Genomic DNA, 15,530 nt, shown 5'->3' on the forward strand with positions numbered 1-15,530 from the left:
TTCCAGAAAGTGAAGTGACCTCCTCCAGCGGGGACGGATGCCCCGACGGCTCCCGAGTGCAAACGGCCCCCGTTTGGAGAAAAACAAAACAAAACAAAACAAAAACACAAAAAAAACCCAGCCAAAAAAACAAGAACGGAGCGAGCTGAGCGTCGCAGCGTCTTTTCTTCTGCCTCCCTTCTCACCCCGCATCGGCCTGGGGTGGGACGGGTGTCCCCCCCCCCTAGCCCGGTCCCGCAGCTCCCGGGTTTGCGGGGGGAGCGGGAGGCGGGGAGAGGCGGTGGGTCGGGATAGGGGAGGGCGATGGGCCGGAGGCTCCTTTCAGAATAAGAGCGGTGCGGGGAGGAGCGGTGCGGGGTGTTGGGGGGGGGGGCTGCCCCGCCGCCGGCCCGCCTCCCGCACCCCCCCTCCCGCGCTCCTCCCGCCGCCCCGGGAAGGAGGAGGTCGATGCCCGAGGGGGCGAACGGTGGCTGAGGTTGTCCCTTCTTCGCAGCCACCGACACCAGGCGTTTTCTCCCATCCCCTGGGGACCCCGCGTTCTTCTCAGGAGCCCGGGATCCTCCAGCTGGTTTGGGTAGAAAAGAGAACTTGGCCTTTGGAGTCAAAGATTTTCGTGTAATGGTGAGAAATTATTAGGAATAAGTTCTTCACGGTGAGGGTGGTGGAGCACTGGAACAGGTTGCCCAGGGAGGTGGTTGAGGCCCCTTCCCTGGAGATATTCAAGATGAGGCTCGACGAGGCCCTGGGCAACCTGGTCTAGTTGGTCTGACTGCGGGGAGGTCGGACTAGATGACCTTTGGAGGTCCCTTCTGGCCTGGACCATTCTATGATTCTATGAAATCCGAGGGTGGGGGCACGTTCACTGCACTCCTGAGGAGGTCCCGAGGGTGAGGAAGGCTCAAGCTCTCCTCCTGGTGTAGGAAACCATGGCAACCACCTCTAGTCCCAGCATTCCTTCTGGTGTTCCTGGCAGTGACCCTCCATGGCCGTCATAGCTCCCCTGGTTCACAGCTCCTCTCTACAGAGACCAAGGGACAGAACCAAAGGAGGTGAGGTCCTCTGAAAAGCCAGGCCAGTGCCAAAGACAGTGGTGTCCTTTAATGAAGACACCTGATGGGAGGTGCATGAGCCCACAGGCAGTTATTTCTTAAGGACACTTGTGGTTGCCCCCCTAAAAAAAGGTTGAAGGGCAGGGTACACAGGAATGGACAGGTACTGGCAGCGTGGAAAACCAAAAGGTAGGTAAATTTTGAAAATACAGGCCCTTTTCAAGCTGAGAAAATGCATTCTTTTTTCTTCCAGCAGCTCATCTAAAATGTAGTATTTTCCAAAGAGCTTCTGCTCAGAGAACTGCAATGATGGATGCCATGAGAAAAGCATTACATCAAAACATGGGATAAGTAGGGGGTAGGGGAGCTGCAGCTATACCTATAATGTCAAACTCTGGCTCTTCAAGGTTGTCTCTGAGGACATCCCAGGCTGCAGCAGCCTGTCAATGTCCACGCTGCAAGAGTACCACTGGGTGGGACACGGTCAAACCCATCGAGCAATCATAGACACACCACCCAACATGTCATTTATCTGCTCTGTGCAGACCTCCACAGCCCATCATTCCCTCTCTCATAAGGAACCTTTACATTATCTTGCGTTGTATCACAAGGTTGCAAAAGGCAGAGCTTTGGCTGACAGCAGCTGAAGCTGGTTCAACTGTTGGCCTCCTCATACTCCTCTGTGCAATGAGCGCCCTTCAGAGATGCTTCTGATCCCCAGCACCAAGCTCGCCATGTCCAGACTGGTATCTTCTAAACTCTGTGATCAACAACTAATCAACTCATTTCAGGCCCTGCACCAGAAGCTGGTACAAACTTCCATTTTCTGAGCCTACGTTCTGGTTTGATGGTAGGCAGCTATTGCCTTCAAGAGGTTGGCCAGGCTCTTCCACTGCCATGCCAGCCATCCACGTCATTGTCACGTAAGCCTGTGAGGTGATACACCGAGTGGATTGCTTCTGACTGGTTGCCAGCCATCATCATATATCCATGACAGCCTCTCCTCTTCAGGAAGCATCTGGGTGCGCCAGAACCATAGATAGGAATCATACCCACTTGATGTGGTCCACACTCATAATAATCATACGGGATAGTATTCTAACCTACTCTGGGGCTTCAGTTAGTAACTACCAGCACGAATAATTCACTGGGTTTCTTTTGTAGTCACACGACAGGACTTTGTGCAGGAGTACTACGTCGCTGAGACACGAGCCTGCAGGAGATGAGGATGGTAGTGTGAGGCAGGGGATAAGGTGTGACATTAGGAGGACACTGTCTATGTTTTTGCCCCTTGCTGAGTGACTAGTGCTACACAACTATGTGCCTTCTGGGGCATTACAACTTGGCTTTGCTCCCTGATTCAGAAGACACAGAAGCAGACTACCAACATGATGCTGCTTCTCAACCATCTCATACTAGGGGGAAGACCCACTCCTGAGCTGCCTTTTGGTGTAGATCATCTTCTCCGTACCAGCCAGAGCTTCAGGAGTGGTGTGATTTGTCTGAAAAAGTGGTAAGCCATTGGATAGCACAGGCCTGGCTGTGTGAAGCCCAAGCCCTATGGCTAGTGGCAGGGTGTCCCCAAAAGGCACCAGGATAGATAGTCAAACCAAAGGGTTGAAGGTAGAGCACCCTGGGAAAGCAGCTCCGTGTTTACTGGTGAGCCCGAGTCTCTGGTGTACTGTAGGATAGGTGGTGGAGCTGTAGGAGGCCCAACAGAGGTATTTCTCTGTCCTCCTTTCTTCAAGCTTGAGGATAAAGCATCCAGCTCATCTTCTTCTTAGTGGATGAGAGGTACTGCACACCAAGGGATGATCTCACAGCCCTTCTTAGTGGATGAGGGGTACTGCACACCAAGGGATGATCTCACAGCTTCCGAGGCTGCAGAGCAGGTTTCTTTCCAACGACCTCCTGCAACACGCTGCACCCAAAGCAGGAGTCTTTCTCCATGAGAGGATGTTGGCATCTTCGACTGTGTTGAAGATCTGCAGTTTCTTTACTTTGCTCTGCTATTGTCTGGGTTTACTGCCCAGCCCTACTGTAACCCAGCTGAGTCAAGCAGGCAGCAAACTGGTGCTGGCCTTGGCGTTCTGTGGTCCTACAGGTATTCCATGGTCCTACCCTTAAGCAAAGAAAGGCACAAAGAAAGACATCCTCCCAGGGGAAAAATGGTACCAGAGATTTCCTGGATCCTACCTAAAGAACAGGATTGCACAGAACATCTGAAGGGGAATGCCACCAGTGGGACCACTGGAGCAGGACTGAGGTGTTGTCCAAATCAGGTGGGTCCATGGGACACGGTATTAGAGGTGGGCTACAGCAGTTAGGCAACTCCCCAGCTAACCACCCTTAGCTTAACCAGCTGAAGTACTCTCCCAGTAGCCCAGGTGGTGTTATCAGGGTGGGGGAGGAAATGAAGACATGGGAGATGTGCCTTGAAAGTGCCATGGGGAGCTCCCATTAGTGTCCTCTGGACAGAAGATTCCTTGTCAAGAAGGCACTGAAATGATCAACTTCCTTACAAATGGTCCTCAATCACCTCTGTCTAGCCGTGCTTTGCGGGGGAACACTCTTCCCACTGGTAACCTGTTCATAACAGATCTCTTGGAGAGTAGTTTCCAGTCCTTGCCAGCTACTTTCCAGGTGTGGTTTCTGAGTAAAAGTGTCCCTTCTGGTGGGACAGTGAGCCAGCAGAACCTGCTCCAGCACAGCACAGCAGTGACCCTGCCCAAGTATGTTCATCACGCAGAGGAGATACTTGGACCTCAGGAAGTGCTGGGGCAATGTCCCCTGCTTAATCTTAATTCTGATGTGGGGGGGCCATATGGTGCTATTACAGAGGCACTAATTACATGTTTATGTGATCTTTTTTCAGATAATAATTTGAAGACATTTGATGAGCACGTTCTCTAGTACACTTCCATAAATATCACAAAGACACCCTCTTCATAATTTTTAACACTATTTTCACTTTAATTCAACATGCTTTTGTAGCTGTGAATTATTTCCTATGCTTTCAATGCGTGGAACTTGCTAATTTCTCTGAAGCCACCCATAACTCTAAGGGGAAACTCTAAAATGGTGTTTTGTCTCTTACACCAAAGTCTGAAAGCCATGAAATTTTAAACTTTGCAAAGTTGGTGGCACACAATATATGTCTTGGGCACTATGTTGATAACAGCCTGAAATGTGTTTGTAAGCTGCTATCTTCTCTCATTTCCCCATTAAATACCAAAGGCCTTATCTATCCATCTTGTTTCTCCTAAAAACGCTTGCAGAACAAACAGCAAGAAGGGTCCTTGCAAAGGGACTGGTTCTCAGAATGCTTTAAATGCTATAGGTTTGTTCATTTTTCTTGGTATCTATTTAACTCAAAAGTCTGAGGTTTCTTGCTTTCCCTGAAGAAGCTCCCAGTTCCCATCCCCCCGAAAACCCCCAATTTCTGAAATGATCTTCAGCAAGCCAGAACAGATCAAAGGTCGCTTTTTTGATGGTTTGATTTATTTTTTTTTTTTTAATTTATATATTTTTTTAATTTCTTAAGACTAAAACTTCTGGTCTTCCTTCAGCAGAAAGCTGCCCAGAAGGAGTAGGGGAGACTTCCTAGGAGGACATCTTTAGGAGGGGAATCACAGAATCACAGAATCTTCTAGGTTGGAAGGGACCTTAAAGATCATCTTGTCCAACCGTCAACCTAATTTTGACAAAAATAGACACCCGCACAACAAACAAGAAGCAATACCATCACTAAACCATGTCCCCCAGTACCATGTCAACCCATCTTTTGAACACCTCCAAGGATGGTCCCTCAACCACCTCCCTGGGCAGCCCATTCCAATGTCAGAACGACCTGAGAGCAGCTGCTGGATTGCAGACCAAATTCTTGGAAGGGTCTCTGGCCATCGTTTTCCTGCCTTCTCACCCAGAAGAGACGGATCTCGCTCCTGCCTGGCTTAGGATGCTGGAGACCCCCAAAAGCACCTCCGGCAGCATCCCGGCTTGGCCGGGGGGAGGACACCAGAAGCTCGGCAGAAGCTCGGCAGAAGCTCGGCAGCAGAGGGCAGCAGGAGCTGGGCTATGGGACAGCCTGGTCCAGGGCCAACAGGGCTTTCTCTTCCCTCTCTCCGCCTCTTCCCAACTACCTGACCGCCCCCCCGGGCGGAATTCCCGCAGACCGGAGCTGCGGGGAGGACGGGCTGGGGTTTCGTGTCCCGGCGGGAGAGCGCATGGACATGTGAGTGGGGGGCAACCGGGGAGGAAGGGTGGGAGACGCAGCTGGGAGGGAAAAAAGAGGGTTAGACCCTTCCAGGAAGGAGAAAGAGGTCCAAGGGGCCGAGCTCATCTTGCCGTCCCTCCGTTAAAGCTTGGTTGGCACGTCGGGTTGAGGAAGACGGACCTTCTTGGCTGATGTTTTTCACGAGATCTGGGTGGTTGAGCTTGTTTGGGAGCAAGGCTTGATAGTCCCCCGTTCCCCAGAAAGGAATGGGAGCCATCTGCAGAATGAGGGGAAAAAAAATAAATAATGAGGGTCAGCTTTTTGGAGGAGAGGAATCGAGGCAGGGCTGGGTAAGAGGGCTGCCCAGGAGGCACAGCGGGGTTGCTCCTCAGCAAACTGAGCTTGATCTCTCACCAAAGGAACTGGGCAGAGATCCTAGACTGGCAATAAACAGAAATGACCTGCTGGCCTAGAGCCAAAGGCAACCAAACTTCCCCAGGTTCTGAGGGACCCAGCCCCACGGCTGCTGGGAAGAAGGAGACGCCACTCGGGGGATTCACCCTTGCTCCTTCAAACTGCTTCCTAGTTGATGGATCTCTTTGGCTGAGTGACAATGCCTCGCTGGAACTTGGGTAGTGCTGGTGTCTTCACTTCAGCTGTCCTCCTTGTTCTTGAGTGATCCAAGCCAAAATTTTGGACCTGGAACTAGGCCTCCTGTGTTGGAGTCCATTAGATAGTGCACAAGTCACTTGTGAAGGGATTTTGGATGTCCTAATTTTGTGCAATTCATAGTTTACTTGCTCTGTTCACAGGCACGTTCCTTTCCTCCTGTGGGCCGCCACCTTTTTCGGAGTGATCAGTTCCAGCCCAGTCCCAAGAAAGCTTTTTGGGGAGATCAGATCCCCGGGTTATCCCAAGCCATATCCCAACAATAACATCAGCACCTGGAATATCCACGTCCCAGAAGGCTATGTGGTGAAGCTGACCTTCAAATATTTTGACCTGGAGCCATCTGAGTCCTGCTTCTATGACTATGTTAAGGTATGTGCATGGGTGGAGGGGTGGCTGGAGATGGGAATCTAGTGGCCACCACGGGCAATGGCTCTTCATTCACCAGGCCTCCTCTCATGCTTCCCACAAAGGAAAGGGAAGGAGTTAAAGATAGAAATGGGTGGAACAGCTACTGGCAACTCACAGCTGGGTAATAGTGATGCGTGAAGCTTGCTGAATCTTATGAGGCTACAGTGATTTCCCCTTAACCTTGACAGATCAAAGCAGACAAGAAGAACTTGGGCCGATACTGTGGCCAGCTTGGGTCAACCACAGGCAATCACCCAGGAAGAAAGGAGTTTGTATCTAAGGGGAACAGGATGCACCTGGCATTTCACTCTGATTTCTCCAATGAAGACAATGGCACAGTGATTCCCTACAGGGGCTTCCTGGCCTATTACCAAGCTGTAGGTGAGTGGGCAATGCCCTCAGCATGCAGAAAGAAGCCTGTGTGGCTCCACCAATTTTCCTCCTTGTTAGGAACATGAAGAGAAGCTGTAAGCAAGGACATGAATCTCTATGTACTTCCAGTGTACAGCAGAGAGCTAACGCTTTCCTCCCCTTGTCCCTGAATTATCTGTGTCTTCAGATCTTGATGAATGTGACCCTAACAATGCTGTTGAGGAAGAGGAAAGGCCTCAGTGCCAGCACTTCTGCCACAACTATGTGGGTGGCTACTTCTGTTCTTGCCGGACTGGCTACCAGCTTCAGAGTGACCACCACTCCTGCAAAGGTAAATTGAAATTTGGAAAGATCAGAGGGGACTCCGGGGAAGGAGCCCTTCAGCCAGGAAGGGTGGGAGAATTGACTTAGGGAGCAATTGGCAGGGCTGCAGGAGACACAGCTCCACAAGGTGACCTCTCCTTTCTTCCTCTACACCAGTGGAGTGCAGCAGTGAGTTGTTCACGGAGGCATCTGGGTACCTGAGCAGCCCCGAGTACCCCCAGCCCTATCCTGAAGACCTCCGCTGTAACTACAGCATCCGTCTGCCAAAGGGCCTGTCTGTCATCCTCAAGTTCTTGGAACCCTTTGAGATTGATGACCACCAGCAAGTCCACTGTCCTTATGACCAGCTCGAGGTACTGGAGATTAGCCAACTCTACTTCTACTGCCAGACCTGGACAGGAATTGTGGGGATACCACTATTTGGATGAGAAATATGGGATCAGTACAAGGAGAATGCCCCAGCGTGAAGGGCTGAGCTCTTCCCTTGTCCCTCCCTCAGTGTGCTTAATTACCAGCATCCTGAGGTCAGAGGTTCTGTGGTCACAGGCCCCTGTGAGTGGAGCCACGAAAAATCATCCTTCTTCCAGTTTTACCTCCCTTTGATTTAATCTCAGGACGCGAATAGCTCTGCTACCCATGGTAAGGGAGAAGCAGAGCTTGGTAGCTCAGACCTTTATTCTGATCTGTCAGTGCAGACATCAGCAGGGTGGGTAGCTCAGACCTTTGTTCTGATCTGTCAGTGCAGACATCAGCAGGGATGGGTCACACAGCCAGCAGTGGCAAACGGGGTCTGGATTGAACTCGGGATACTGGGGCAGAGAGGCGTGTGTGTTTCTGCCCCTGTGATACTAGTTTTCCTCACCAGATCCACGCAAGAGGGAGACAGATCGGTGAATTCTGTGGCAAGGAGTCACCTGGCAGGATTGAAACCAACAGCAACGAGGTGGACATACTCTTCCTCACCGATGAGTCAGGGTTCAGCCGTGGCTGGAAGATCCACTATACCTCAGAGAGTAAGGCATTTCTTCCCCAGAGGCCACTACAGCCTACCTACACCACTCCTTAATCCCACCTCGCTTTGTCCCGTTCTCTAACAGAAATCCGGTGCCCACAGCCCGTCCCACGGGATCAGTTTACCATCATCAGAGACCTGCAGCCTGTGTATCAGTTTCAGGACTATTTCGTCGTCAGCTGCAGGACCGGGTATAACCTGATGGAGGTGAGATCCCTTCTCCACTCCCTTCAGCCCTATTCTGGCTTCTCTTGAGTTTGTGTTAAGTCTTTCACCTTTCAGTAAAACTTTCTTTGGAGACTTCACGCATGGCAACCTGTTGCAATTTCTGTTTCGTCCTTGCTCCTGTTGCCTTTCTTCCAGTGTTTTCTCCTTCCTCCTTTCTTTATGCAATTACTATTTCATGAAGCCCTGGTAGAAGATGAGAGACAAAGATCCCAGGAAACATCGATAAACAAAAACACCTCTTTGGAGGGATATGAAATCAGATCTGAAGCAGAAGATGTTACCTGCCTCCCTTGCCATCCCATTGCCCAGACTGGGTAGCCCCCCAGACTTGTCACGGTTGTATGGTCGCTGGCTGCTGGTATCTTGGCCTGCTGTGAAGAATTTGTAGCCTGTGGCAAACACAGGATAGAGAGAAGGCAGCAAAGGGAGAGGAGAGCAACTGGAAGAGACTGCAGAGGGGTAACTACTGGACAGCAGTGAAAAGATGGGCAGATAGAATAGTATTTTAATGTGGGGATGGGAATGTAAGGCTCTGTACAACCAACAGAGGTGTTTTTCTCTCCCATGCAGGGCAACCGAAAGCTGCTGTCCTTCACAGCTGTCTGCCAGGCTGATGGGACATGGCATCAATCCATGCCCCGCTGTGAAAGTGAGTGATCTAAGAACGGGGATTATGCCCCCTGCCGTGGCTTTCCCCCTCCAAGCACATGAGGAGCTCAGCCCTCTATGACTCAATTTGCCTGTGGCCATAGACTCACAGATATCCTCCTTGGAAGGACCTGTGGAGGTCACCTTGTCCACTGTTGACTTTCATTACATCTTCCGCTTGCAAGAAAATATCACTTAAAAGTTGATACAATGCTTTAACATCTAAAAGCAGAAGATCCCAGTCTGGGATCCATTTTGTACCCCCTGTACTAACTGGTCTTCTCCATCCTTCACATCACGGCCACAACCCAAGCTGAGCCTGAGCTAACAGGCAGTAAGGACTGTCTTTGACTCACCTCTTTTCTTTTTTTTGTAGTTGTGAACTGTGGCAGCCCTACCAACCTGACCAATGGGGCATTCCTCTACGTCAACCAACCTGCAAACAACAACTACCAGTCAGAGATCACGTACCAATGCAACGAGCCATATTATCACATCGTCACCGGAACAGGGGGTGGTGAGTCCTGATCCCACAGAGACACTGAAACCTGTGCGTGAAAAGCCCTCTCAGATTTCCAGTTAGAATTGTCTCTGCTCCCCAGGCTTAACGCTCATGGTTTCCTCCTGTGAAGGCTCTCCAATCTTCCCCTGGCTCTGCAGCATAGCTCCTGAGGCTTCTTGTCTCAGCCTGTTCCCACCCTGCTTCATTCCCAGAGTCCATCACATCCCTCCTCCGTGCTCTCCTTAACTTTTGCAGGAGGTCTTACTCTCTCATCTGTAGTCCTGGGGCTATATAACGTACATACAGAAACACCTACTTTTATGTAGCAGGTCAGAAAAATGAAGGCCATGTTCAAAACCATTCACATGCTTTCTTTTTGCACCTAAGATATGATTTGATGACACAGGAGCTTTGGTTACAAGAACAGTATAAGGAGTTTATAATTTCCTTGCCTTAGCTGCTCACTTAGCTTCCACAAAAAAAAAAACCCAAATGTAGATTTTTTTTAAGCTGAATCGGTTCCTGGATATTGTTGGATGGACATGGACATCCAGCATGGACACACAGTTGTGCAGCATGCCCTGAGAGAGGTGACATGCTAGCACTGGGACTAGGAACAAGCAGCTAAGGAGTGCTTTAAGTTGGTACTAATGTTGAATTTGATTATTCTTGCATCTGAATTTAACTCCTTCATAAAGAGTCAGAGCTCAATCTCATCAGAAAAAAAAAAATCAGGAGCAAGTAAATATCAGCACCAGCCAAATTCTGACTGGGCAGTCATTGTAATTTAGTCCATTTTGAAAGAAAACAGCAAAACTTTCTTGGAAGCATTTATTACAGTGTAAGTTAAATTTTATATAAATTATTTTTAGTCACCAGCACAAACTTTCTAAGAAAAGCAAGGATGTTGGAGGTACTGGAATTCGTGTTGAGAGGTGACCTACAATAAAGCCTCAGAAATAGATACTGAGCGAGTACAGTAACTGACTCATCTTTTTCCTGTTTTTGGAACAAACCACCTTGTCCTACTCTCTGCAAACTATAGAGACCTGAAACTTGAATCTAAAATCCATGTCTTCACTTCTTCTCTCCCTTCTTTGGGCTAAATGAGGTCAAACAGAGCTCAGTAAGCACGCAAGTGAAGTCTTGACTTCACTCAGGTGGCTCTTCAGGCTTTTCTTCTACAGAAGCAGTGCCTGAAGTTTACTGGTCCCCGGGAACAGAGGTGCGTTGAGATGTACGTGCCATCCCAGATGGAGACATTCCAGACTGTACCACAGGTGGCTTTCCTTGGGAAGGGTGCCTTTGGGATGGAAGGGTTGAGTGCATGTGGGATACATTGGCGAAAGGAACCCCTAGAAAATATTCTATTCTATTCTATTTCTATTCTATTCCTCCTCTCCCTCTCCCTCTCCCTCTCCCTCTTCCTCTTCCTCTTCCTCTTCTTCCCACCCCATGCCTGGGTCTCATTCACTTCCCTCTCATCCTACAGACAGTTTCACCTGCTCTTCTGAGGGAACCTGGGTGGATCGAGACGGCCAGGTGAGGATTCCCAGCTGCTTGCCAGGTCAGTAAGAAACTCTGACTTACTTTGGTGTTTACCAATTTATGCTCATAGTCAGTACAAAGCCGGGACGACATGCGGGGTGAGGGTAATGGTGTCAGGGAAGACAGGGAAATCTATCCAGGAAGGCAAAAATAAGGTGAAATTGAAGGGTGGTGGTGCAGGAAAGAGAGGGAGAAGCCATGGCAACAGAAGAGCGTGGTGATGATCTCCTTGCATTTCTTCACAGTGTGTGGGAAGCCGGTCCGTCCCATTACTGAAGTCCAGCGGATCCTGGGTGGCAAGTCAGCAAAGATAGGCAATTTCCCATGGCAGGCTCTGACTGACATCCAGGGACGAGGGGGTGGTGCGCTCCTGGGCGACCGCTGGATCCTGACGGCTGCCCACACCATCCTCCCCAAAGGGGCAGGTAGGAGCAATGTAAGCCTGGAGCAGCTAGCAGAGGAGGCTAACATATTCCTTGGCCACACCAAGGTAGAAGAGCTCCACAAGATGGGTAACCACCCTGTACGTAGGATCTTTATCCATCCAGATTACGACCCTAAATATGACAACAACTTCAATGGGGACATAGCCCTGCTGGAGCTGAAACACCCGGTAACCCTGGGCCCTGCGGTACTGCCCATCTGTCTCCCAGATACTACCAACACCACGTTCTACGCGGATGGGCACATGGGCTATGTGAGTGGCTTTGGTGTGGAAAAAAACTTCATTTCAAATGAATTGAAGTACCTGAGCCTGCCAGCAGTTGCTCGAGAGAAGTGTCAGAGTTGGCTGGACAGTAAGAACAGTAAGAACAGTAAGAACAGTACGGAGACACAGCCGCAAGATCCAAAAATGGTTTTCTCTGAGAACATGTTCTGTGCTGGCTTCCTCACAGGCAAACGGGATACCTGCCAGGGGGACAGCGGGAGTGTCTTCACGGTGTTAGACATAGATAGTGGTCGCTGGGTGGCTACCGGTATTGTTTCTTGGGGTATTGGCTGTGCTGAAGGTTATGGCTTCTACACCAAGATCCTCAACTATTTGGACTGGATCAAAGGGATAGTGAGGGAGGAAAGGCTCTAACTGTTGCTGTCCTACTAGCTGAAGAATCACTGATAGCATATAAATTTCCAGACACGGCAAAGCATATATAAAGCTTTTGATGATGCTCCAAGGGCTTTTCAGACACGCAGACAATGTAACCTTCATCGTGAGCACTTCTGAGAGCCACCGTATTGTTTGATGAATTCTTGGTGATACCATCAAAACTTACCAAAGCTGCTGCACCGTTGGCAGCTTATGGAATGCTCTTGTGGATGTTCTAGTTCTTCCAAATCTTATTGCTGGATGAAGCCTTAATAATATCAGGAAATCTCATGACAGCAAACATGTTCTTGTTTCAAGTGCTGATGGTATCATCAGACTACTGCACTCTACTTTTGTACTCCATTGTGTGGGAAGCTTGCAGGTCAGCAGACTTTCTTGAAGGATGTGGTACTTTGTGCTGAGTACAGTGTGCATATACCCATTGGCATCAGTGAGATTCTATGAATATTAAAATCATTGCTGGAGAAATCAGGTGTGCTATGTCTTTCTGTCTTTGTTTTTAACAACTACTAAATATTCCCCATCACTGAACATGGAAGCATTGAAAGCAACTTAGAGATTTTATACAGGGATTGCTTTACCTACCACTGAAGTGTTTCCAGTTTTGCAATGATGTGTGGCAGTTGCTCACCTGTCCCAAAACTACCATTAGATTTCCCAGTCCAAAACTCCAGGTGGCTTCAAGGGAGGCAAAAATAAGTAGTCTGTGTGATGCCACATTCAAAAGATATAGAAGACAACAACCAATTTCATGGAGAAAAAAGACCAGGAACCTTTATGGATAGGAACTTGAGGATGGTCTATTTTTTTTGTATATTATATGAAATAAAGCTCTGACTGCAGGACAGCAGCTCTAAAATGATGGTGACTCAGAAAGATGTCTCCTATTGTATTTTCTGTATATTCTCTGGAGTTGTCTCTTAACTAGTTTTCCTACTGCAGAACAACCTACCTTTTTCTTGTGAGTCACTGAGAGAAATGAAGTCTGCAAGACCTTGGCAGGGGAGCTCTGGGGGTAAGGTCACAGTTGCCTTCTCACACCGTTTTCTGTGGGATCTAGCTCCAGATCTTCTTAGGAGTCGGTATCTCTCATTTGCTTTTGAGATAACATACCCTGGGGAGTGATCTGTGAAATTGCACATCTGAAATAAATTCATCCATGATCTCCAGAGGTCAGAATTCTGTTGATTTTCCCCATTTGTATGGGCAAAAGGGGAGCATGAGATGCAACAAGAGCATGGAAAAATAAAGATGTCCAGTTGCACAGGAGTGATGGATGAACTCTGGTCTAGTGGAGGGAATGGAGAATGAGGCATATGCAACTGGGGCATATTCCAGGTGAAGAACAGGGAATTTCTGGGATGCTCAGTGAGCACAGGTGACAAGAACAACAAAACACCCAATTCTTCAGTCTTTGTAAAAATTGGAGAAAATGACTGAGAAGCCATCTTAAAGAATCTCCTGCTCGGCAGGAAACTAGGAAACTTTGGGAAGCTGGGGTATGTCTAAAATCCCTAAAGGAATCTGTGACCCTCATAGGAACAGAATCCCAGCTAAATAAGCATGTTTCCTGCTCCCAGACCATTCAGCCACACTTCTGTTTCTCTTCTCCTCTGCTCTCCTAAATTGATTTCAGCATTTTCTCTTCCTCCTTTTCTAAAAAGCCTGGAGTTAATCAGTGAGCTAGTGAGCAATGATGTGACACTGCTTGCTTGAGCGACTTTGTGGTCATAGAAGCTATGGAAATGTCTTACCTTAGTTTGAAAGTCACCTTTTCAGAACTTAAAATGGATTAATTTTCTCCAAATTGTACCTTGTTGAGCTATTTCTGCTGCTGAAATATCCATCACATACTAAAGCAAAAGCTTCCTAATAGCAGTCTGTAAGATTTCCAGTGGCTTTTGCTCTTGATTACCCCAGATATTTGGACATGTCTGTATGATTTATGAAATTCTAATACATACTCTGAAGTTATGTATTACATATATAATACACAACTTATAAAATATTGTTACAATGGCACCACTGCATCATTATTGTTTCTTTGTCAGTACAAAGTTCCCTCTTTGCACAAGAGGAACATGAGCTAAGATTGCAGCTGGGACTAGTTACTAGGCATGGACGGTTCCCTTTTGTGCTCCAATGGATGAAAGATGAGATGAGAGTCCACCTACGTAGCAACAAGAAGGAATGACTGTAAAACTTCACACTAGTTTAAAGTTGCCACATACAGATATAAAAGTAAAAAGTATTCAACTGTGACCTGTAGGTCATAGTTCCTTAGGGATGTAGGATGAGATCTTGGTTACTAGTCCAACAACAAAATAAGCTTTTGCTTGTTACACAAATTTGAAGGTGTGGGAATCTATACTAAAACTCCCAAGAGCTGCACACATCCTCCTCACCGTTTCCTACGCTCTCAGAAAAACTTAGGCTGGAAGAGGAGGTCTCTAGTCCAAGACACCGCTGGCAAGCAGGACTAACGTCAGAGCCTCAGAGCCTTGCCTAGGAAAGTTGTGAACATGTCCAAGGACAGAGATTCCCCAGTCTTTTATCACACTCATTCCAGGGCAGACCCACACCCTGCGAAAAAGCCCAACTGGAAAACCCCTTAATGTAACTTGTGTCTATCGTCTCTTGTCCTGTCACTGTTGTTGTTTCTGAAGAGTCTTGCTCTGCGTACTGGGGCATATTCCAGGTGAAGAACAGGGAATTTCTGGGATGCTCAGTGAGCACAGGTGACAAGAACAACAAAACACCCAATTCTTCAGTCTTTGTAAAAATTGGAGAAAATGACTGAGAAGCCATCTTAAAGAATCTCCTGCTCGGCAGGAAACTAGGAAACTTTGGGAAGCTGGGGTATGTCTAAAATCCCTAAAGGAATCTGTGACCCTCATAGGAACAGAATCCAAGCTAAATAAGCATGTTTCCTGCTCCCAGACCATTCAGCCACACTTCTGTTTCTCTTCTCCTCTGCTCTCCTAAAGTGATTTCAGCATTATCTCTTCCTCCTTTTCTAAAAAGACTGGAGTTAATCAGTGAGCTAGTGAGCAATGATGTGACACTGCTTGCTTGAGCGACTTTGTGGTCATAGAAGCTATGGAAATGTCTTACTTTAGTTTGAAAGTCACCTTTTCAGAACTTAAAATGGATTAATTTTCTCCAAATTGTACCTTGTTGAGCTATTTCTGCTGCTGAAATATCCATCACATACTAAAGCAAAAGCTTCCTAATAGCAGTCTGTAAGATTTCCAGTGGCTTTTGCTCTTGATTACCCCAGATATTTGGACATGTCTGTATGATTTATGAAATTCTAATACATACTCTGAAGTTATGTATTACATATATAATACACAACTTATAAAATATTGTTACAATGGCACCACTGCATCATTATTGTTTCTTTGTCAGTACAAAGTTCCCTCTTTGCACAAGAGGAACAT

At 47.9% G+C, this 15,530-nt stretch overlaps 1 protein-coding gene across 1 annotated transcript; it reads left to right on the plus strand.

The window, feature by feature from the left end:
* The first annotated feature begins 5,185 nt into the window (after positions 1-5,185).
* On the plus strand, positions 5,186-12,558 carry C1R (complement component 1, r subcomponent). Its single transcript, XM_014957053.1, has 11 exons — positions 5,186-5,283; positions 6,078-6,306; positions 6,534-6,726; positions 6,905-7,048; positions 7,198-7,394; positions 7,907-8,054; positions 8,139-8,260; positions 8,852-8,930; positions 9,306-9,446; positions 10,924-10,998; positions 11,225-12,558. Exons 1-11 carry the CDS (start codon positions 5,276-5,278, stop codon positions 12,061-12,063), a joined length of 2,175 nt encoding a protein of 724 aa, XP_014812539.1. The 5' UTR covers positions 5,186-5,275; the 3' UTR covers positions 12,064-12,558.
* The last annotated feature ends 2,972 nt before the right edge of the window (positions 12,559-15,530 follow it).

Source organism: Calidris pugnax, unplaced genomic scaffold, assembly GCF_001431845.1.
Source record: "Calidris pugnax isolate Ruff unplaced genomic scaffold, ASM143184v1 scaffold225, whole genome shotgun sequence".
NCBI lineage: Eukaryota > Metazoa > Chordata > Aves > Charadriiformes > Scolopacidae > Calidris > Calidris pugnax.

What these genes read in the sequence shown, in the direction of transcription:
- C1R (XM_014957053.1), top strand. An exon ending in TGACCACCACTCCTGCAAAG is followed by an intron (nt 7,049 to 7,197) that starts GTAAATTGAAAT and finishes CCTCTACACCAG; the next exon opens with TGGAGTGCAGCAGTGAGTTG. An exon ending in CCGGGTATAACCTGATGGAG is followed by an intron (nt 8,261 to 8,851) that starts GTGAGATCCCTT and finishes TCTCCCATGCAG; the next exon opens with GGCAACCGAAAGCTGCTGTC.